General features: G+C 45.5%; 1 protein-coding gene across 1 annotated transcript; it reads left to right on the top strand.

The window, feature by feature from the left end:
• The first annotated feature begins 11,131 nt into the window (after positions 1–11,131).
• Positions 11,132–14,745, top strand: LOC136469640 (uncharacterized). Its single transcript, XM_066467753.1, has 4 exons — positions 11,132–12,142; positions 12,401–13,166; positions 13,983–14,149; positions 14,734–14,745. Exons 1-4 carry the CDS (start codon positions 11,132–11,134, stop codon positions 14,743–14,745), a joined length of 1,956 nt encoding a protein of 651 aa, XP_066323850.1.
• The last annotated feature ends 9,174 nt before the right edge of the window (positions 14,746–23,919 follow it).

Below are 23,919 nucleotides of genomic sequence, written 5' to 3'. Positions count from 1 at the left end.
CACAACCTTGGGCCGGCAAGGTTGTCTCCTTCCTCACTTTCCATGAGTGTGGGTTAGGATACCCCGTGCACTAGTTCCTACATAGGCTCCTCAATGAGTGGGTCCTAGAGCTGTAGCACCTCAGTCCGACTAGGGTGCTGCACATCACCGGATTCATCACTGTGTGCGAGGCCTTCCTCTAGATGGAGCTACTCATGGACTTCTTCTAGCAAATCTTCATAGGGCGAGCTTTGTTGGAGGGAAAGCTAGCCAGGACCACACCAAGTGGTAGCCTTGCCCTATAGAAGAAGCTAAGCTCATCGGGCTCTTATCCTACGTACACCCCCTGCGATTCCAATCAGGGATGGCATGGGGAATGGTTCTATATTAGGAACCCAACGGAGGAGCCATTCCTGCCTTTCACTAGTAGGAGGCCGAAAAGGCAGGAGAGCTGGTCGTGGGGCCCTGCCAGCCGGTAGAACAAGAAGCTAGAGATTATCGGGGCGGAGCTCCAGAAGCTGATGCGGCATGGCCTTGACAGGGTGCGGATGTTCCACACCTTCTTCTGCCGTTGGGTCACCCCGCTGGTAGAAAGGATGTGACCGATGTGGATGTACACCGGCCTAACAGACCTCGACCGCACGTTGCCGGAGGAACTGGCGACGGATGAGGTCTGGAGTCGACTTGATCGAGTGCTGCAACTAAGGGCCAAAGAGACCCTTGATGGAAAGCCTGGACCTCTTCACGCCACAAAGCTGTCCAATCTGGTATGCTTCGCTCTCCTTACTCCATGTTCTTTTCCCCTTTTGCTCTCCTATATCTTGACTTCGAGTCATCTGTTTCGTAGGGACTTGAAGTTTACAAGTCCTGGCCGCATCTTCTAAAGGGGCCAGAGGGCATGGCTCGGTAAGACACCCTAAAGGAGGCGACGGTCGAGAAGTAGAAGAGAGCTAAGAAGGCTTGATGGAAGCATGGGAAGGAGATGGAGATTGCCCAGCATGTGCCGGCTAGGGAAAACAGGAGCAAGGTCGAGGCGGAGCTCGAGTTGGAGGATCCCACGGAGATGGGTGATGACATAATCTCCTCTAAGGATGAGGGAGGCCAGGAGGTCATCGTGACCTCGGTGGAACACTGTGAGCCTATAGTTGTGTCCGCCGGTGGTGGGTGGGAGGCAGAGAGGCGTGGCGACGTCCTTACACCGAGGAAGTGCATCGTGAGCTCGGATGCCATTAGTGAGTGGGAGGCGAAGCGGACGCGGTCGCCGTGCTCTTTGGAGGCATTGCCAGCCTTGTCCCCACCTGCTCTGGGCATGGTGGGGTAGACCAGGCGGTCAGAGGAGCGGCCTCACACTCGCGCATCTTCGGGGACAATGCCAGCGTGCGACCCACAATGGGGGGACACCCCACTAGCTGCTCTGGTCGACACGCCTTGAGCCAGTGGTAGCGGCGACTTGTGGGCCGATCAGGAGCCGGTTGGGTCGACTCCCCCCACCCCCCCACCCCCGTTTAAGGTGAGGGGCTGTGGCTCGTGACCTGCGAGCGGCCCTTGTCTGGCGAGCCCATTACCGGTGGCTCAGGGCTTCAAAGCCCTGCCGCTTACATCTCGGTATGCTTGCTTCATTTCGATCTCATAGTTGAGTTTTTTGGAGTGCGATTGACCTATACTTTTTTGACAGTGACTAGATACTGCTGGGGTTGAGCATCGCCCCACCTCCTGTGTGGGAGGAGTGGAGGCCCAGCTTGTAGCGTGTCGCAATGAGCGGCGGGGAGAGCAAGGTGGCAGTGGTGCGACCATCCCTTCTAGGGGCTGCGCCCCCTAGGTCGGTCATGAGTATGGCGGCAGCGGTGGTGACGGTGTTAGCGGCGATCCTGATGGCAACGACGAAGGCTGGGTTTGAGGTGACCCTCGCGGTCCCTCCTACACTAGCTGCGGTGGAAGAGGGGAGGGAGATTGGGCTCCCTACCTCGCCGGTCGGAGGGCCGCTTGGCCCGTCCTCCTAGTTGGAGCTAGAGGTGTTGGGGGGATACATGGCCGGGCCAAAGGTCGTGGGCTGTGAAATTAAGATAATGGAGGTCTCCTCCGATGGTGAAGCAGGTGACAGGGTGGAGCTGTCGGTGCCATCGCAGGAGTGGGCAGTGGTTCGATCGTCGGCTGGGCCTTCCAGTGGGTTGGGGGCTACCGACCTGGTGTGGCCCTGTCCCGAGGACCCGAGGAAGGTTTGGTTCATCCTTTGGGATGAGAAGGAGGATCAGCTCTGGGACATGCTTGGGGGGAGAGGATTCACCATGGAGTCTGATCTTGTCCAAACCAGGGTGAAGCTCGAGGAGGCCCTAGAGCGGGTCAAGTCCGTCCAGTAGGTGATTATTGTTGACCTACCCTACATCATAGATGTAGTTTTTCTATGTATATCCTTGGCTCCTTGGTCTTCCACTGGTTATCTCAGCGTGTTTGCCTCTTGTGTTGTAGAGCTTGGAGGAGATGTCAAGCTACAATTCTCGCTTCCTCTAGTAGGAGCATGCTCGAGAGGCCATGATGTCATGGTGAGTCACTGAGCTTGAGCGCGAGTTGACTCTGCTCGCTGTGAGTCTCAAGGCCGTGTGGCCGAGGCAATAGAGGCACGGGCGGTGGAGCTGCTCACGACGGAGCGGGCGACCGCCGCTGAGCGGGGGCTTGAGGTAGCGAAGGTACACCAGGTGGAGACTAAGGCGATGCTCCAGAAGTCCTTAGCAGAGACTGAGGCAGCACTCTAGAGTTCCCTGGCAGCCCTAGAGTCAGAGCAGAAGGCCTGGTTGGAGGTCGACAAGGAAGTGCTCGTGCTCCAGGGCTGGGTGCTCAGGACGGAGGAGGCGAATGCTCGGCTTGCAAGCAGGTGACTCAGTAGGAGGAAGGGCTCTCTATCCTCGAGAACACGCACCTTAGTATGTACCTTTTCTACTTTTGGTTGATGTCTTGGTTTTTTCTTTTAACTTGCTTCTGACCTCATCATCCTTCTTCCAGAACTAGGCGGAAAGGTTGGGTTACGAGAGCAAGACCTAGAGACGACCAGGGCGACGATTGGCCAGAATGTGGAGGCGCTGGCCAAGTCCCTTGAAGAGCGACGTGCTCTCGAGGGGGAGCTCGACTAGCCTTGCAACGTCACCTAGGTTGTCATCTTGGAGGTCTTTAGGTCAGCGCCAAGCACCAACACGCCCACCATCTGACTAGCGGAGGTCCCGGATGAAGTGCGGGCGCTCATCACTAACAGGATATTCTATGAGATGTTGGGGTGCTGACTTCGGTGGTGACGCGCCACTCAGACCTGGACTTCGCCGCCATCTGTAGCGGGTATGCCGACAGCTGGAGCCCGAAGGCCATCCATGCGATCGGGGAAAGCCTACTGCCACATGCATAGTTGGTGGCTGAGCAAGTCTCCGCACAGTGGGTGATGGATGCTCGCTGCGTGAACGTAGCCGAAGGCGCACGTGAAGAATACACCGTCCAACCTGTGGATGGAGCGGAGCCCGGATCAGAAGCGAACATCGCCCCACCTCAGGCCGAGCCAAGTGTCATCCAGCTGGAGAGCGAGTAGCCCCTACCTTCGCCAGTCGCACCGTCAGTCGAAGCCACTGGGCAGCCACAGTAGGAATTAGAGTAAATGTGGTTTATCAGATGTAAAAGTTAAGTTCGTGGGGGAGTGTTGGCACAAATTTTGGCCTACCTAAATACATGTGAATATTTATGCCATGAGAGATAAAATAATAAATAATTCAGATGGTTATATGCCATATACAGAAATCATAAAATAAAACATAATTGAAAAGAATGAAATTAATATATCTAAAAGAGACGCATGACAAAGATGAAAGCCTATGCAAATATATACCCGTCGTATATATTTGTATACCATATATTGTTCATTCACAAAAGGAGGAGAGATGTATATTGTTTATCTACATTCCAAGGAAATAAAAACATATATATAGAAGCAAATGCGTTTGGACACGCACACACGTTGGGTTAATTAAATTATGGCCATGAGCGTACGTGTGTATATACGATACGTATCTGTACACAATTGACAAGCTAGCTAGCCAGCACATATACGTAACACACGTACGTGCATGCGGCCCAGCCCACACAAGAAGATGTCGACTGTACGTTCTCCATAATTACTTTGATTAAAGAATAAATAAACGGCCCAAAAACCAGTTGTCAGGCAAGGGGTTCAAGAGTTCACAGTTGCGCGCCTTACACGTTCAAACAGGGCTGCGTCTGGTCGACACCGCTCGCGCACGACTGCACGATCTCCGCTCCCGTTGATTCAAACTTTGGCGCCGGCACCGGTTAATCAAAGGAAAGAGCGCCAAAACACCACGGAACTGCTCTTGCTTTAGGCCTATAAATACATGGCCAGTAGTAGAGAGAAGCCCGGCTCCATCTGCATATCGCCTCCAGGCTGCCCCCGCTCCATCTGCATATCGCCTCCAGGCTGCCTCGCTGCATCACTCAACACATAGTGCCGTCAGGCTGCGCTAACCACCCGCCGGAAGTTCACCGTCGTGCTGCTGCCCTCCGGCGTCGTCGAAGCACACATCAGCGGCCCCTTCGCAAGGAGCTGCTACGTCCGTCCGTCGGCCCCTCGCAAGAAGCCGCTGCGTCGTCCGTCCGCCGGCATCCCGAAGAAGGTGAGCGGCGTTTCATGGCGTTCTGCTGATCCTCTTCCACGTCTTCATCTTCACGGCTCCACGGCGGCGTCCGGCAACAACTTCATCAACACCATGATCAAGACCTCGTGCGCAACCTTGCTCTCTTGAGCAAGTTGCCATGAGATGATCCAAGGCCCCAAGCCAGATTTGTTATGCAAACTGGATAGGGAAGAGCCTTGTTCTCGTGAACAAGAGCTATCGTCTCCAAGATCAAGACCTCAGATGCGGCTTGGCTCCATCGGGCAAGTTGCTATGAGATGTCTCAAGACCCCATGCCGGATTTGTCGTGCAAACCGGACAGGGAAGAGCATTGTTCTCTAGAACAAGAGCTAAAACCTCAAACATGCAAAGATCTTCATCTTCTGCAGTCAATCTGTGCATGGGTTCAAATCAACAGGAACCTTTACTCGGAAAGACACAGAGATAGATGCAAACTCCATGCAAAGCGCTGCCCATATGCAGTATATGTGTATATGCAGTCCTCTAGACAGTTGTCTTCTTTGCATTGCATAAGTAGCTAACCAGCGTCTACATGTACATGTGATGTATATTAGAACAGCCATACTTTGTGAACTAACTAGCTTGCATGTGCCTGGAGTGCGTCATCGATTGACTAGCCAGCATATATATATATGTGCACATATACCTATATATCGATCCAGCCATGCATTGCATATTTAGTCCATACATCTGCACGCCGCTAGCAAGTCTCGGCATCAAACCATAGCACAAGCCACATGAACAGAAAAGTGCCAAGCTGATTCATATACCTGATAAATTTGTAAAGATAAAATAAATTAAAATCAAATGATCGTCATCCTAATAGTCGCCGTACTATCCAAAGTTAATAAATAAATTAATATCCCCTTATGTGCTTAGGTGGTCTTCATCCTTGAACCTAGATCCTGCTGTGTCACAAAAATGAATCAAATAAAATTAGTCCTTCCATGCCAAATCCCATGCGTCCATGCCACGTCCATCACCCAGATGCTAATTAACTTGCTGCGGCGTTCTGGCTAAAATAAATAATATTTGTCATAGTTTCCCGAAACCAGTCATACATGCCAAGCATAGACTCTCTATAAATACCGTGCACCATATGGGCACGTCAAATATTGCATCTCAGTTAGACAACATTCATATATGATTGTGCCTAATTAGCTGATAAATCAAAAACCAAACCAAATCAAATTTAAATAAATGAGATTGCACGTGCTGATCCACGATCAAACACCATGCTATTAGTACGCACGCTGACCTTGATGAAATAATATATATAATTACATAGACCCTGGCCGAGGCCGGTGACGCAACCTCGGCCATAGTAAAATAAACGTCGTCCTAGCTTAAGCCCAAATGAAATATCGCACCATATATATGATGAGTGCATCGTATATGTCAAAATATGTTAATCCATGGTCTCGCACGAGACTATATCAAATTTAGTTTCTAAGATAAATCACGTCCATGTATACGTGATATAATAATGAACCAAGTAAATTAATGTCCCTCCGTCGACATTAGCATATGTCAAAATGCATGCAAGGCATCCATGTCCAATCAACTAAGCAGAAATCATATGCCGGGTTAGTAATTAAGACCTAGCCTTATGTCATGGTCCAAATAAATAACATGATATACACTCAATATACGCATGAGTTAAATACATGCGTACTCAACTAAAAGACCCAAACAAGCTATCCGCCACTCATATATTTAAAAAAGTGAAGTAGCTAATCGAGAAATTCATATTCATCCATCGGCAACTACAAGACTGAAGAATTTGTTTTCTTTTGTAGTTTGTAATAGGAAGCCATATGATGTAATCTTTATTTATCATGTAATCATGTTGGAACTCTTAATCAGGGGTTTTCTCTTCGGAGATGTAATTAACATAATTTTTATGAAAATATAAGAATTATGGAAGTATGGACTCGCATTACCTGTTCTTTTATATTTGTCCCGTCTAAATTCACCAAAATTAAATTTGTCTCTGCTGACGTGGAGGCGGGTCGTTAGCCGCCCGTTTTCCCGCCATCAGATTCTGGCACGCCCAGTGGGACCTACTTCTCACCTCATCTTTGAGTTCCATCATGTTTGCATCATATGGCTTTGACCTAAAATGTCAAATGAAGTTTTATGCATAGATATTTGCATTCAAGAAGACTCATATATGGTTTTCTTATATATGAAGGTATGGCTGGACGTGTGCAAGAGTTCGTCACCATCCGCATTGGCTCCCTTTGGGTCGATGTGCCCATGGGTCCTGCTGTCTCCAACAACGCAAGTTCGCTCGACACCACAGCTGCCTCTCCAGCTGTGGTTGCTCAAGACCAAGAAGTTGACTCCAAGCCCGAGGAGGGCTTCACTCCTGTAACGTCCAAAGCTGCTAAGCGACGGGCAAGGAGAGTTGCTGCCAAGGCAAGGATGGCCTCTAATGAACGTGCCACCAACTGGCGCAAGGCCGCACATGTCAACAAGGCTACACCTACCAATGTTGTGGCTGCTAGCTCATCCAAACCCTCAAGCTCCAAGGTGGCGCGGAGCTTCCGCCCCGCCACACTTGGGGAGTGGCCTGTCTGCACCAAGAGGGCGTCGCCTGCCAAGTCGACTTCACTGATGGCATCCTCCTCATCAACTGCAAAAGCAAAAGGGGGAATGACAACACCAACGCCACCAGCTATTAACAAGTTGGGGGCTTGTCCACCCAAGCTTGCTCCAGGCATACTGGGGGCAGCTCCAACAAAGATCGCATCTACCACAAATATTCCACCTCCAAGTAGGGGGATAGTGCTGCGGGATTCTCCTCAAAACCCACAACCTAGCAACAAGGAAAAGGCTTCTATTAGCAAAGGAAAGGCCGGGGTAATAAAAAATAATTTGTCATCCAATCTTGACAACAACCCCTCTCACTCCATGGACCAAGAAAAGATGTTCATGGTTGGTGGTAATGAAATCCTGGTCACGGTCACATCCTCAACCACAACGGTGGAGCACTTCCTGCGAGATGTCCGTAGTAAGGAGTCTAAGGCCCTCATAGTTGGCTTAGATACCGAGTGGTTTGAGTGGGACCGCAAGAAAATAGCCCTTATTCAGATATGTGTTGGCAAGAAGTGTCTTCTTTTCAAGGTCGGCCACGCCGGCATCATCCCCGATGATCTCAAAAGTTTCCTTGCGGACGAAAACCATGTTTTCGTTGGCGTTGCAATCGCTAATGACCTGGATCGGCTACGGGAAGGTCACCAAGTTGAACTTTCTAACAAGATAGAGCTGCAAGCCATGGTGCCATTTATAATACCAGGCAAGCATTGGGACAATGTGCCAAGCCTTGCGACTCTCGCACAAGTGTTGTTGGGCGTGTCTGTGGAAGGAAAGGGTACTGCACTCCGTTATAAAGAGTGGGACAATGAGCTTCTGACAGACGACCAAATCAAATATGCATCCGCCGATGTTGTCGTGCCATACATGATCGGAGAGATGTTGCAGAATGAGTATGGTTGTAATCTTCATTTCATGCAGTCTCCTAACCCTAGCTCTGACTCTTCGGGTGACATTGAAGACATAGAAGATCAACACGTACAGTTGTGTTTTATCGAGAATCAACAGACAAAAAGAATCCACACTTGCCCAGCTTGCCCAGGTGTTGCAAAGCGAAAGAACTGGATGTGGAATGAAGCCTTTTCTCATGCTATGAGTCAAGCTTTCTCTGAAAAGGAAGGTACCGAAGAAAAGCGAAAACTCCATAAGCAGTTGCTACGCAACCATGGTTTCCATGCTAGTACAAGTGGTGACGATAGAAGCAATCCTAAAGATAGGGTGGAAATAATGATGGTAGAGTCTACATCATCATCCGAGAGTGACTCATCGACCAAGAGCCGACTCCGGGCCGAGGCCCCGGAATTCATTCCCACCATGGTCTGCAATCCCAGCTATGATCAGCCAAAGCATGAGCTTCGGTGGCAGGGGATTCACCTCTCCCTTAATGATATAAAGAGAGGATATGTGGATCCTGCTGCAACACTCTCTGATCCCATATCATCAGAGGTGGCGCTATCACGACCTTCTGCACAAGCTTCTGTGTCCCCAAAGCGACACCGCCAAGAGCAACACAACATCCTTAAATCATGGGATGACTTCTCCAATGAACTTGACTCAATGACCGATGCACAAAGGGCTCACGTTTGTGATTCACTCCTAGCCCAACAAAAAAGGGAGTATCACAGGATCCGAAATGCTGCAAGGCAAGCTTTCCAAGCGTCCATAGAAAGAACTATATGCCAAGATTTAAGGAAATTGTTACCTGGAGTATCTGCATCCTCGGATAATATTGAGGGTGAGATCATGCGTCGTGCTGAGACTCTAGCCAAATCACCTGAGTACCAAGAGTTCATAAAGAAGGACTCACGGCGAAAGAAATATGCAAAGCAAGCTGCAAATGTACGTGCAAAGCGTGCTAGCTTAAAAGAAAGAGAGCTAGCAATCCCGACAAACTCTACCTCTAGCAGGGTGCAAGGGGAAACATCTTCAACACCCACTGGCGACACCCAAAATGAGATCAGGATAATCGCTCCGAGATTGAGGAGTGCGACAACAACGCCTTATCAACCCCCTCATAAAAGGGTTGTGAGTAATCGTTTCGAGGTATTTTCGTCTATGCCGGTGGGTGTTGAGGAAGAGGATTGCAACACAAGCGATGCTTCTTCAGCTTCAACCCACTTTAAAAGGAAGAAGCCTCGCAACCAAATTCCATTGGGTCATCGTCCGGTGACTCGAAGCCAAACAAGTTCTGGTAATTTACAAAATCATGCGATCTATGTAGGGTCTTATAATCCCCTATTTAATGATCATTCTAATGTTGAAAATGAATTATTGGATACTGCAGGCTCAACTGATCCAAACCCACCAAACGGGGAAGATCCACAAGCCCCAAGTGATATCGGTTCACACTCTTCGCATAATGAGAGTGAGCCTAGCGAGGCTGAACAAGTCCTTGCCACCAATGATGGACAATCCGTGCAAGAGCAAATGAATCAAATGATGGCTGCATTGCAGCAAAAAGAAGAAGAGTTGGCCGCACTCCGCGAGCAGGTGACCAACGCCAGAAATAATACAAATGGGGCCAATGCATCGACCAGTCAGAATGATCCTCCTCCTCATCCTTCGGCAAATCAGGATGGTCCTCATCGCCACCCTCAACCTGAAATTACCCTTGAAAGCATACAAAGGATGATTTCCGAGGGCGTGAAAGCGCAATATATGCAAACTCATTACTCCATGCGCCCTGGGTATGTCAAGCCCTATCCGCCGGAAGTAGATATGATACCATTTCCAAGCAATTATCGCCAGCCGCAATTCAGCAAGTTCAATGGGACTGGGTCACCACATGAACATGTGGCTCATTTCCTCGCTGCGTGCCAAGATACAGCGCATAATGGAGCTCTCCTCCTACGTCAGTTTGTCCAAACATTATCAGGTCCAGCTTTCACATGGTATAGCAAGTTGGCACCAGGCTCAGTCCGCACATGGGAACAAATGCAGGACGCCTTCTTAGAGCGCTTTTATAGCACTCAAAGGATGGTGGGAATAACTGAGCTCACTCAAACTATGCAAAGGCCAAATGAGAAGGCTGCGGACTTCATAAATAGATGGAGGAATTTAAGCTTCCACTGCCCACAGCCAATCACCGAACCCGAAGCGGTTCGTATGTGTATGAACAACTTGAGTCCAGACATGGCCATTCACCTGCAAGGTGTGAGGCCAATAACTTTTGAAGAGTTGTCTTCAAAGGCTACAGACATAGAAAATTATATGCATCACCTGTCTCGTCCGCCAAGGACATTCAATAAAGCACCGTTGGACAAAAGTAACCCACGAGATAAGCCCACCTCCTCCAAGCCAAAACAAGTGCAAGCTATGGAGGCAACAATGGCACCCCGAAAGTTCCAACCTGGGGGTACGTCCACAAGAATGCCAAACAAAGAAGGTGCACCCGCTCCTAGGAGACCAACTCTTAGTGAGCGACAAAATCAGAAATATTCCTTCCCTGTTGAAGAAGTGGATGATCTGTTCATGGGATTGAGGGAATTAGGACTCATTGAGCTCCCTAAACCAAAGAGGCCCGAGGAAGCTTCTAAATTTGATGATCCTAATTTCTGCCACTACCATCGCATCCTAGGCCATACACTGAAAGATTGCTTTGTGGTCAAGAACTTAATACAAAAGCTCATAGATGAAGGCACCTTAGATGCTGATCAACAGAAAGACATGACGAAAGGGAAGAAAACGGCAACGTCAAATGTCGCCACCTTTCAAAATGATTTGGATATCCAAAACAGCAAGCTGAGTGCCAGCATGAAGGCAAGACTTTCCTTCGATGGATCCACTCCCCAAAAGGAGGACCATCAAGTTCCCAAAGATCCGGAGAGCGTCGACAGCAACTCTCAAGGCGATTTGCTCTACGACGAATGATGGAAAAGGGCGAAGGCCCGCGCTTCTACCAAAATATTAAGAAGCGCGAGGCCGACCCCCTCGAAAAGTACGATGCCTTCCCCATCGGAATGTTTGAGGATGATGATGACGAGTCTCTTCACTTCCCTGAAGAAGAGACATTAGAAGTTGATGAAGTTCAGCTTAGATCAGGCCGTCAACTGCCTAGACCATCTCCTCAACAAAGAAATCCCCCAAATGTAACTCCGAGTGATGTAACTGACCATGTTCCCAATGTGTCGGTCAAATATGATGTAATCTCGCACTTGAAGAAAATACCAGCAATGTTGTCTATGTATGATGCTTTGTGTCTCTCTTCTGATTTACGAAAAGCATTTATTACCGCACTTTCATTTCCTGAAGATTATAGGGTTGAGGTTTCACAAGCAGAAGTAAAATTAGCTCGAGCTCAAAGTATTACCTTCAGTGATGAGGATCTGTTATTAGGGAATACAAAACATAACAGGCCCCTTTTCATGCTTGGTGAAATTGACGATCTTCCTATTAATCGTATAATGATTGATGGTGGTTCAGCCATAAACTTGTTGCCCATGCGCACTCTCAAAAAGATTGGATATTCCAAAGGAGATTTATGTCACTCGAATGTTGTCATCCATGGCTTCAATCAATCAGGCCAAGAAGCATTGGGTACCATATGTCTAGTTTTAAAGTTTGAAAGTTTCACGACATATGTAAAGTTTTATGTGATTGATGCAGCAACCTCATATAATGCTCTCATTGGACGCCCATGGCTACATGAAAATAAAGTTATTCCATCTACTCTCCATCAATGCATCAAGTACAAAGATCCTTCAGGAGATATAATAAGGATTTTTGCGGATAAGAAGCCATTTACCACGGCGGAAACCTTCTATGCTGACGCAAAGTTCTATTTTGAGCATGTTGATAAAGTCTCAAAGCCGAAACCAACATTACCATTAGAGGAAAATATCCCCAAGATAGAAGTTGGCGAGACTACATCAAGCAAAAAGGTATATCGGTATATACCAAATAACCAAAGGAAGAAAGGCGATCCTATATTTCGCATCATAAATAAAAAGCCCTCTCAAAATAGAGGTACTTCATTTCCAACTCCCTTACCTCCTTTGGTGCAATATAACATTAAACAAGCCCAAAGTGAAAGAGACGTTAAAATAAAGGGGTCTACACAAATTACTTTGTTAAATAAAGATGATCAAACATTACCTATCTCTTTATATGACGACAAAATTCTTTACATTATGCAACAGATGGGATATGATATATCTACTGGCCCGTCTTTATGTGATGGCCGGGGGCAGCTCGCACCTTTCGAAAAGTTGTTGTCTCAGGCTCAACTCAATGCTCTACATCAAGATGAAGTGTTGAAAGAAGAGAAATATGGTTTAGGCTATGAAGTTAATATGACTTCCACTGAACCTCTCGATGCTACTGAAGCCTCTCCACAAATGGAAGACGGAAATCAACCAACTACTGATGAGTTGGAAGAAATTAATATTGGCACGGACGATGATCCCCGTCCAATCTTCATTAGCAAACGTTTATCCAAAGAAAGTAAGAAAGAATACCATAAATTTCTTTCTGCAAATAAAGATATATTTGCTTGGTCTTATGAAGAAATGCCAGGTTTAGATCCAATGGTGGCTGAACATAAATTGGCCGTCCGAAAGGATGTCACTCCGGTGAAGCAAGGACAAAGAAGATATCGTCCTGAACTTCTCCCGCAAATAGAAGCTGAGGTCGATAAACTCATTGCTGCCGGGTTTATTCGAGAAGTAAAATACCCGAAATGGGTGTCTAGTATTGTACCCGTTAAAAAGAAAAATGGGAAGATACGTGTGTGTGTTGATTTTAGAGATTTAAACAAAGCATGTCCAAAAGATGAGTTTCCAATTCCGATCTCTGAAATCCTTATTGACGCCACTATGGGGTATGAAATATTCTCCTTCATGGATGGCTTTTCTGGCTACAATCAAATAAAAATGTCGCCAGAAGATGAAGAGTTAACAGCATTTCGTACACCTAAAGGCATATTCTGTTATAAAGTCATGCCCTTTGGATTGAAAAATGCGGGTGCCACGTATCAACGGGCGATGGCCATTATTTTAGATGGCTTATTGTATGAAATCGTTGAGTGCTATATAGACGATATTGTGGTAAAGTCTAAGCGCGAGAAAGATCACTTAAAACACTTGGAAGAAGTGTTTACACGCCTTAGAAAGCACAAATTGAAAATGAATCCTATGAAGTGTGCCTTCGGGGTGTCCTCAGGGAAATTCCTGGGTTTCGTGGTCACTAAACATGGCGTTGAGATCGACCCTACTAAAATAAAGACAATTGTCGACATGCCTCGACCAACAAACTTGCACGAATTAAAGAGCCTCCAAGGCCATTTAGCGTATATTAGGAGATTCATCTCAAATTTATCCGGGAGGTGCAAGCCTTTCTCTCGGCTCATGAAGAAAGGAGTCCCGTTCCAATGGGATCAAGCATGTCAAAATGCTTTTGATGATATAAAGAAATATTTAACGAACCCTCCTGTGTTGTGCGCGCCAATTAAAGGGCGGCCACTAATCCTCTATACAGCAGCTATGCCAACTTCATTAGGCGCTTTATTAGCACAAACCAATGATGAAGGGAAAGAGGTCTCACTATATTACTTAAGCCGCACCCTGCTGGGGGCAGAGTGCAACTATCCGGATATAGAAAAAATATGCCTAGCACTTGTATTTGCAGCTCAAAAACTCCGTCATTACATGTTAGAACACACCGTGCATCTCGTATCGAGAGCTGATCCACTCCGACATATTTTAAGTAAAATGACATTATCAGGTAGATTGGCCAAGTGGGCGATGATCCTTTCACAATTTGATATTGTATTTGTGCCACAAAAAGCCGTTAAAGGTCAAGCTTTGGCTAATTTTCTAGCTGCACATCCTATACCTGACGACTTTCCCATCGACGATGATCTACCAGATGAGGAAGCCTTCACCACTACGGTATCTAATCCTACGTGGCAAATGTATTTTGATGGCGCTTGCCGAAAGTCGGGAGCAGGTGCAGGAGTTGTATTTGTCACACCTGATGAAGCGATATTCCCATATTCTTTCACACTCACTTCGGCGGTCTCAAATAATGCTGCTGAATATGAGGCGCTAATTATTGGGCTTGAGATAGCTCACAATATGGGCTTAAACACACTCTCTATATATGGAGACTCCCAATTAATAGTCAATCAATTGTTGGGAACATATACAGTAAAGAAAGAAGGGCTTGTACCTTATTTTAAGAAAGCAAAAGAACTAATGACTAGGTTTGCTGATTTGAAAATTCAGCATGTCGTAAGAAGCCAAAATGAGAAAGCCGATGCATTGGCAAGCTTAGCTGCCAGCATGTCAATAAATCCATGTCAAACTATGGACGTTCATGTGGAGGAGCGAAGAGTTCTTCCCGTACTTGCTGAGGAAGAGAATATATTATCTACTTCGGCCATGACTATAGATACGTGTGAAATCGAGATGGGTGATTGGAGAACACCTTTTCTGGATTATTTGCTCCATGGATATTTGCCCTTGGATTCTAGTCAAAGGTCTAGGATCCGAAAGAGGTCAATTAACTATACGTGTATAAATGATACACTCTATCGACGCTCTTGCGATGGCATTTTGCTACGTTGCCTTGCCGGTGGTGAAATAATTGAAGCTTTGAAAGAAGTTCACTCTGGAGTATGCGGCGCGCACCAATCTGGACCAAAGCTCCATTACCAATTAAAACATTTGGGTTATTATTGGCCTACAATGTTTGTTGATTCTATGGAATTCGCAAAGAAATGCCATGAATGTCAAATACATGGTAATTTTATACACCAACCCCATGAACCGTTACATCCAACCAACATGTCTTGGCCCTTTGAAATGTGGGGAATGGATGTAGTCGGGCCAATAAATCCCCCATCCTCTAAGGGGCACAGGTTTATCCTTGCCGCGACCGACTACTTCTCTAAGTGGGCGGAAGCCATAGCACTAAAAGAGGTTAAAGCAGAAAATGTGGAAAATTTTATAAGGACGAACCTTATATATCGGTTTGGGGTTCCAGCTCGAATCATATCCGATAATGGAACAAATTTTAAGAATCGGCAAATAGAGAAAATGTGTGCCAAATTCAAAATTAAGCACCATTTCTCTACTGGCTATAACCCATCTGCTAACGGTCAAGCGGAAGCATTCAATAAAGTGCTATGCAAATTGCTTAAAAAGGTTGTCTCGCAAAACAAGAGACATTGGCATGAAAAATTGCTTGAAACTTTGTGGGCGTATAGAACCACGACCCGGACGCCAACGAAAATGACGCCTTACTCGCTTGTATATGGAGGAGAGGCGGTCTTACCGTTGGAGGTGCAAATCGCCTCCTTACGCGTTGCTATCCGAGAAGAACTCAATGAGGATGAACCGGCGAAATTACGCCTAAAAGAACTAGATAATCTCGAAGAAAAACGGCTTCAAGCGTTGCAAAATTTGGAGGCATACCAAGCTAGAATGTCTCGAGCGTTCGATAAATGTGTAAAAAGGAGGTCGTTCAAAGAAGGGGATTTGGTTCTCGCAGTTATTCGGCCTATGAACATCACACATAAGATGCAAAGTAAATTCGAGCCTAAATGGGAAGGCCCATATATTGTAAAAGACGTCTACTCTAGTGGCGCTTACAGAATCATATCTCCGGACGGGGAATATTGCCCACCGCCGGTAAATGGAAAATTCTTAAAGCGTTACTACGCGTAAAAACCTCCATTGCTTCATGAGGCTAAACTGAAGTCAAAAAAAAAAAAAAAAAAAAAAAAAAAGATCGACATCCTCCATTGCTTTACTAGGCTAAACTGAAGCTAAAGTAGCAAAGTTAAAAAATATATATATATATACACGCTCCGCAGCTTTCACGAGCCTAAACTGAAGCTTAAAAAAAAAAAAAAAAAAAAAAGAAAAGAAATCAATCATATGCTCCATTACTGCATGAGTGTAAACTGCAGCGCCAAAGACTATATAAAGTCCCGCATTAGCCTGACCTGCGAGAAGTAAACATACATGGCCATTGCGTCATAATAAACTAGCTAAAGTGCTAGTAATCAATAAAGTTTATTGTATAAACACCACACAAACTTCAGTGCATAGAGGTGCAGGATATTAACGCACTGATCATATACAATAAAAAAGAAAGGAACAGACAAACAGGTTTCTCAAATGCATTGGAAATAAACAAAGATCCCAATGCATATCTGAATTAACAAATAGTTCAAAAGATACCAACTAATGATTTCAGAACCAAATTAAATATGACGACGCAACGTCCAGCAAATGAAAGCGAATAAATGTTCAGAACTAATTTATTCAGAGTCTGATTCGAGACTTAATAAAGCTGATGAAACTGGATCCATCAGTCGGCTGTAGGGAGTAAACGGACCAAATCACCGAGCAGCTTCTCGGCCTCCTGAGCAGGAACCATTGTCTTCGCCTCAAGGTTTTTCCTAGCCCTTGTGCTGGCCTTTGCAGTGGCGTCACATAATGCCTGCTCCTGTTGCTTCACCGCTGAATCCAGAGCAGATCGAGTCTCAAGAAGTTGTCTCTCTTTTTCATTTAATTCTTGCAAGGCACGGTTGAGTTCATCTTTCTTCTTTTCAACCGATACTATTTCCTGGACTGCGACCTGAAGGGCATGTTCCCTAGCTGAAAGCTCCTTTTTGGCTTCATCAACAGCTTGGTCTACTTGCCCTGAGCTGCTTGCTGCAAATTCGGAATGAGCTTTCTGCAGTTGTTCAGAAAGATCAATCAGCTTGTCCAACATGGCCTTGATCTCAGAAATGCTAGTAAAGTTCACAGGAAGTTTAGCTGAGGTGTTTTGCAGGGCGGCACGACGCTCAGACTCTCTCAATGAAGTGACACTCAACCCATCAAGGACCTTTTTCACCACCTTGCGGGCAGCTGTCAGGAACACTTCCTCAATCTCTGAAACGTCCATGCTTTGCGTCCCCTGAAATTGCGCTTGGCTTGCGGAAGGACGATCAGGCGGCTGCTCCAATCCTAAACAAAAACCGAATGACATATGAATATAAAAAAAAATGAACAAAATATAATAGTTATTAAAAAACATTCATGAATATAGAAACATCAAGTGAATCAATGCTAGAAAAGACTCCCCGAATCATGTTGCAGAGACTTTTATAAAAAAAGAAGAAAAGAAAAGTCCCCACCGGGTTTCGTGATAACGATAGATGGAAGAGGCTGAAAATTACCTCCCCTTCTCATTATGCCAAAACCTGCAGCAGTTGCATTGTCATCGTTTTCATCTTCTAGATAATCATCATCACTGGGAGACTGATTATGACCAGCAATGTTGGGGGCATGATCAAGAGGGACCTCTCCAATGTCTGGATTAAAATCCTCATTCATATTAACAAAGGCTTCTGGAGCAATAATATCAAGGGATGGCTGCCCTTGGTTCTCTCCGATGATGGCAGCTCCAATGACTGGGTTGGAATCTCCATCCTCATTATCGAAATCAAGCTTCCGTTTGGCTCGAGGCTCGGCACTGGCATCAGGAACGATAGGGTTGGGAGATGGTTGCCCTTGGTTACCGCCCGGCGGCAAGACAGCTTGATTTTCTATCGCCGCCTGATTGTTCACTTGGTTCTCTTGAGCTGGTGGACCTTCAACTAAAATAGGCATACGGGAAGAGCCAGCAGCAGGATCGACATAGGAACTGCGTCTTGGCTGCAGAGATGAATGTACAGATTATTAAAAATAAATGATGACTCGTGAAGAAAGAATGAAATGAGATATTAAATTTGCTGATATTTTATTTAAAAAAAAAGGGGGAACGCATATACCTAAAATGGTCGGATGGAAGGAAGAGTCCCCGAACGCAGAAAGTCGCATAGTGCTTTTTTCCACGGACCAGTGAATTCCTCTACTTTTGATTTGATGAACTCAGCATGCTGAGCACGGCGTTGCTCAGGTACCTCATGCACCACAAACAAATCATGGTGCGAAAGCCGACGACTGACAATAACATTGTCAACTGCTCTCTTCTTCCTGTCTTGATATGGTACCTTACCCACAGCAATACCATGGCTCAGGGCATCCAAAATGGAGTTAAAGGGCTCTGAAAATTTCTTGTACCACTTGAGCCAATGCACTGTGCACTGGCCAGTAATGGAGTCATCCGGAAGAAGAGGCAAGTTATCTTGCACAGGACGAAGAATGTGCCTCCAATAAGCATGGGCGATTCCAAAATCTTCTACGGTATATAAACTTGCTAGTGGAAGGAATGGGATCACTTGGTCAAGTCTGAATTGACGAGCCACGCGATCCGGGTGGTATGGCTCTGCAATGCATAGTCCAGCCCGCCTCCAAGGAAGCATACCACGACGGAGAGATAGATAAAATGTGTTGCGGATCCATGCTGGTGGGGGTGCCCTTGCTCGATCTGAGAATTTTGGCTTGTAGGGAGACCAAAGAATGTTGGCATCTTTACATAAAAAATCAAATGCCCCTACAGAATTAAAATGTGTGGGAATTCTGAACATGATGTTCGCCATCATCGGCTTCTTTAAGGCATGGTTATAGGCTGGAACGTGTGCACCCCGCATTCTATCACCAAGGATATTTTTGAAATAGGCCCCCATCCAGCCTATGATATAATGAACAGACCAACTCCTATTCAGATAAGAGGGACCAACTGGGTTTGTGCTGATCAGTCTCAGTGAGTAGTACAATGAGCATAGTGCTGGCTGTGCTAGAGCATAGCGACGACCCATAGCCATCCAAGAGGCCATCACAAACACCCCTGGCCGAATCAGAGATCCTCCTCCAGCGACAACAAAACTACAAAGCCAAAGTGCCAAGAAAGCTGCTTTGTAGGTAAGCGAAGCATCAGCATCGTCAGAATTAGGGGGTCCTCTTGGTGTATTATGAAAATGATCACACCATTCTTGAAATGAAACTTCTCCTCCAACTTGCAATTTATCCCATACCCTGAGAAGCTGAGACAGACATTTGGGATAACATAGGAGAGAAGGGTCTTGCTCATGCCGAGAAGGAACAAATTCTTCATAAAACTCTCCATCTAGAGGTAAACCCGCAAGCCGAAGCATATCTAAGAGAGTTATTGTACGCTCACCATCAGCGAATATAAAGGTGTTTGTTTCTGGATTCCACCTCTCTAAAAAAGACCTGAATAATGAAAGCGAGATGGAATAACGGCCCAAGAAACAATATATGGCCCCATAGATATAATCAGTACCTTCCCCATCTCCTTTGAGATTTGTACAGTGATGGTTTAGGACTGCAGTACCCCATTCCACATACCCTGAAGGAGTTAAAACATACTCCATGCTATGGTATTCCCATCCAAAACCCTGAGATATCATGCGATTACCCAAGGTGTATGCTTGCACAGATTGAGGCGAGGGTGCATGGGGATAAAAACAATGGCCACGGAAAGTTGACACCCTTCTCCACCCGCGAGCACTACCGTCCCTCTCGCCTTTCTTTAATTCAGTTTCTATAATCACGGGGTTGGCCTCATCACCAGATGCTGGGATATATGTGTGAAATTGAGCCACGCAAGAAAGCGGCAGCCTCTCAAATGAACCAGGAGATGGCTCATTCGTCTCCATCTACAACAAAATGCCGATGACACAAGGCATCATACACAGAAACCATCACCATTTCTTTTACCTTTTACGGGGGTAAAACCAAAAAAAAAATGATTGCCGACAGAATTGCGAAAATGTTCCTACCACATATAAAGGTAGATAAATTGGCAACACTAGGGCTCCAAAATACAAGCCGTACGCAAGAAAATAAATGGATATATATATGCAATGAACAGGTTCCGAGGAATTTGTCCACGTCTGTCAGATTGTTAGAAAAAAGGGACTAGCCTATGACTGATAAATCAAATAAATTCAACTCAAGCCATCTAGGAATACAAACACAAGCGTGTGCTCAAAGCATGATTAAATAAATCAAGTACGACGACGGCCGGATGGAGATTAGAAGAATTATACCTTTCGTCGCCGCCGGAGGTAACGGCAAGGAGAAGTCGGTACACCAGACTTGGAATATCTTACTTGAACGAGCCTCGATGAACTGAAGCAAATCCGAGGAAACTTCAATAATGTTAGGTAGGAACGATGGAAAGATGAGAGAGGAGCTCAATGAAAGGATATATCACCGTGGACTAGGAGAGATTGAAAGAGCAGATATTCGGAGAGTCCTGCGCCGCCAAGCTTCTCGAGTTAAAAGCAAACGTGACTAACCAAGTCCTATTATTTAGCCACGAGCCTTCCCACCTCCCGGCATACTCGGGAGTTCAGGTTTCAGGAGCATTTTTTTCAATATAAAAAAAGGGGGGACAAAATGAAAATGATGAATGAATATATATCCTTCATATATCCGGCACGTACGTAGGATACGGAAGTCCGTTCAAGTGCTATACGATAAATATATTTCCCATATAAAACAAAACAGAGGAATACATAATGAAATATAAAATAGCTCAATTTTCGAGCTCCGGATCCGTAAGCATATATTTTCGCATCCGGACCTCGAGGTGGCATCTGTTGGCACAAATTTTGGCCTACCTAAATACATGTGAATATTTATGCCATGAGAGATAAAATAATAAATAATTCAGATGGTTATATGCCATATACAGAAATCATAAAATAAAACATAATTGAAAAGAATGAAATTAATATATCTAAAAGAGACGCATGACAAAGATGAAAGCCTATGCAAATATATACCCGTCGTATATATTTGTATACCATATATTGTTCATTCACAAAAGGAGGAGAGATGTATATTGTTTATCTACATTCCAAGGAAATAAAAACATATATATAGAAGCAAATGCGTTTGGACACGCACACACGTTGGGTTAATTAAATTATGGCCATGAGCGTACGTGTGTATATACGATACGTATCTGTACACAATTGACAAGCTAGCTAGCCAGCACATATACGTAACACACGTACGTGCATGCGGCCCAGCCCACACAAGAAGATGTCGACTGTACGTTCTCCATAATTACTTTGATTAAAGAATAAATAAACGGCCCAAAAACCAGTTGTCAGGCAAGGGGTTCAAGAGTTCACAGTTGCGCGCCTTACACGTTCAAACAGGGCTGCGTCTGGTCGACACCGCTCGCGCACGACTGCACGATCTCCGCTCCCGTTGATTCAAACTTTGGCGCCGGCACCGGTTAATCAAAGGAAAGAGCGCCAAAACACCACGGAACTGCTCTTGCTTTAGGCCTATAAATACATGGCCAGTAGTAGAGAGAAGCCCGGCTCCATCTGCATATCGCCTCCAGGCTGCCCCCGCTCCATCTGCATATCGCCTCCAGGCTGCCTCGCTGCATCACTCAACACATAGTGCCGTCAGGCTGCGCTAACCGCCCGCCGGAAGTTCACCGTCGTGCTGCTGCCCTCCGGCGTCGTCGAAGCACACATCAGCGGCCCCTTCGCAAGGAGCTGCTACGTCCGTCCGTCGGCCCCTCGCAAGAAGCCGCTGCGTCGTCCGTCCGCCGGCATCCCGAAGAAGGTGAGCGGCGTTTCATGGCGTTCTGCTGATCCTCTTCCACGTCTTCATCTTCACGGCTCCACGGCGGCGTCCAGCAACAACTTCATCAACACCATGATCAAGACCTCGTGCGCAACCTTGCTCTCTTGAGCAAGTTGCCATGAGATGATCCAAGGCCCCAAGCCAGATTTGTTATGCAAACTGGATAGGGAAGAGCCTTGTTCTCGTGAACAAGAGCTATCGTCTCCAAGATCAAGACCTCAGATGCGGCTTGGCTCCATCGGGCAAGTTGCTATGAGATGTCTCAAGACCCCATGCCGGATTTGTCGTGCAAACCGGACAGGGAAGAGCATTGTTCTCTAGAACAAGAGCTAAAACCTCAAACATGCAAAGATCTTCATCTTCTGCAGTCAATCTGTGCATGGGTTCAAATCAACAGGAACCTTTACTCGGAAAGACACAGAGATAGATGCAAACTCCATGCAAAGCGCTGCCCATATGCAGTATATGTGTATATGCAGTCCTCTAGACAGTTGTCTTCTTTGCATTGCATAAGTAGCTAACCAGCGTCTACATGTACATGTGATGTATATTAGAACAGCCATACTTTGTGAACTAACTAGCTTGCATGTGCCTGGAGTGCGTCATCGATTGACTAGCCAGCATATATATATATGTGCACATATACCTATATATCGATCCAGCCATGCATTGCATATTTAGTCCATACATCTGCACGCCGCTAGCAAGTCTCGGCATCAAACCATAGCACAAGCCACATGAACAGAAAAGTGCCAAGCTGATTCATATACCTGATAAATTTGTAAAGATAAAATAAATTAAAATCAAATGATCGTCATCCTAATAGTCGCCGTACTATCCAAAGTTAATAAATAAATTAATATCCCCTTATGTGCTTAGGTGGTCTTCATCCTTGAACCTAGATCCTGCTGTGTCACAAAAATGAATCAAATAAAATTAGTCCTTCCATGCCAAATCCCATGCGTCCATGCCACGTCCATCACCCAGATGCTAATTAACTTGCTGCGGCGTTCTGGCTAAAATAAATAATATTTGTCATAGTTTCCCGAAACCAGTCATACATGCCAAGCATAGACTCTCTATAAATACCGTGCACCATATGGGCACGTCAAATATTGCATCTCAGTTAGACAACATTCATATATGATTGTGCCTAATTAGCTGATAAATCAAAAACCAAACCAAATCAAATTTAAATAAATGAGATTGCACGTGCTGATCCACGATCAAACACCATGCTATTAGTACGCACGCTGACCTTGATGAAATAATATATATAATTACATAGACCCTGGCCGAGGCCGGTGACGCAACCTCGGCCATAGTAAAATAAACGTCGTCCTAGCTTAAGCCCAAATGAAATATCGCACCATATATATGATGAGTGCATCGTATATGTCAAAATATGTTAATCCATGGTCTCGCACGAGACTATATCAAATTTAGTTTCTAAGATAAATCACGTCCATGTATACGTGATATAATAATGAACCAAGTAAATTAATGACCCTCCGTCGACATTAGCATATGTCAAAATGCATGCAAGGCATCCATGTCCAATCAACTAAGCAGAAATCATATGCCGGGTTAGTAATTAAGACCTAGCCTTATGTCATGGTCCAAATAAATAACATGATATACACTCAATATACGCATGAGTTAAATACATGCGTACTCAACTAAAAGACCCAAACAAGCTATCCGCCACTCATATATTTAAAAAAGTGAAGTAGCTAATCGAGAAATTCATATTCATCCATCGGCAACTACAAGACTGAAGAATTTGTTTTCTTTTGTAGTTTGTAATAGGAAGCCATATGATGTAATCTTTATTTATCATGTAATCATGTTGGAACTCTTAATCAGGGGTTTTCTCTTCGGAGATGTAATTAACATAATTTTTATGAAAATATAAGAATTATGGAAGTATGGACTCGCATTACCTGTTCTTTTATATTTGTCCCGTCTAAATTCACCAAAATTAAATTTGTCTCTGCTGACGTGGAGGCGGGTCGTTAGCCGCCCGTTTTCCCGCCATCAGGGAGCCCCCGTGTGAACATTTCATATTCATGAATACATCCATTTCATTTTGTGATGAATCACTTTGTTCAGGGAAGCTTGTCCCATCCATTCCTTATTTTTAC

The sequence above is a fragment of the Miscanthus floridulus genome, chromosome 8 (assembly GCF_019320115.1).
Source record: "Miscanthus floridulus cultivar M001 chromosome 8, ASM1932011v1, whole genome shotgun sequence".
Lineage (NCBI taxonomy): Eukaryota > Viridiplantae > Streptophyta > Magnoliopsida > Poales > Poaceae > Miscanthus > Miscanthus floridulus.
This window is presented reverse-complemented; position numbering and strand designations above follow the sequence as displayed.

What these genes read in the sequence shown, in the direction of transcription:
- LOC136469640 (XM_066467753.1), top strand. Translation starts at nt 11,132, where the DNA reads ATGGAAAAGGGCGAAGGCCCGCGCTTCTACCAAAATATTAAGAAGCGC. An exon ending in AGACTACATCAAGCAAAAAG is followed by an intron (nt 12,143 to 12,400) that starts GTATATCGGTAT and finishes ATTATGCAACAG; the next exon opens with ATGGGATATGATATATCTAC. An exon ending in TGAAGAGTTAACAGCATTTC is followed by an intron (nt 13,167 to 13,982) that starts GTACACCTAAAG and finishes TGACATTATCAG; the next exon opens with GTAGATTGGCCAAGTGGGCG.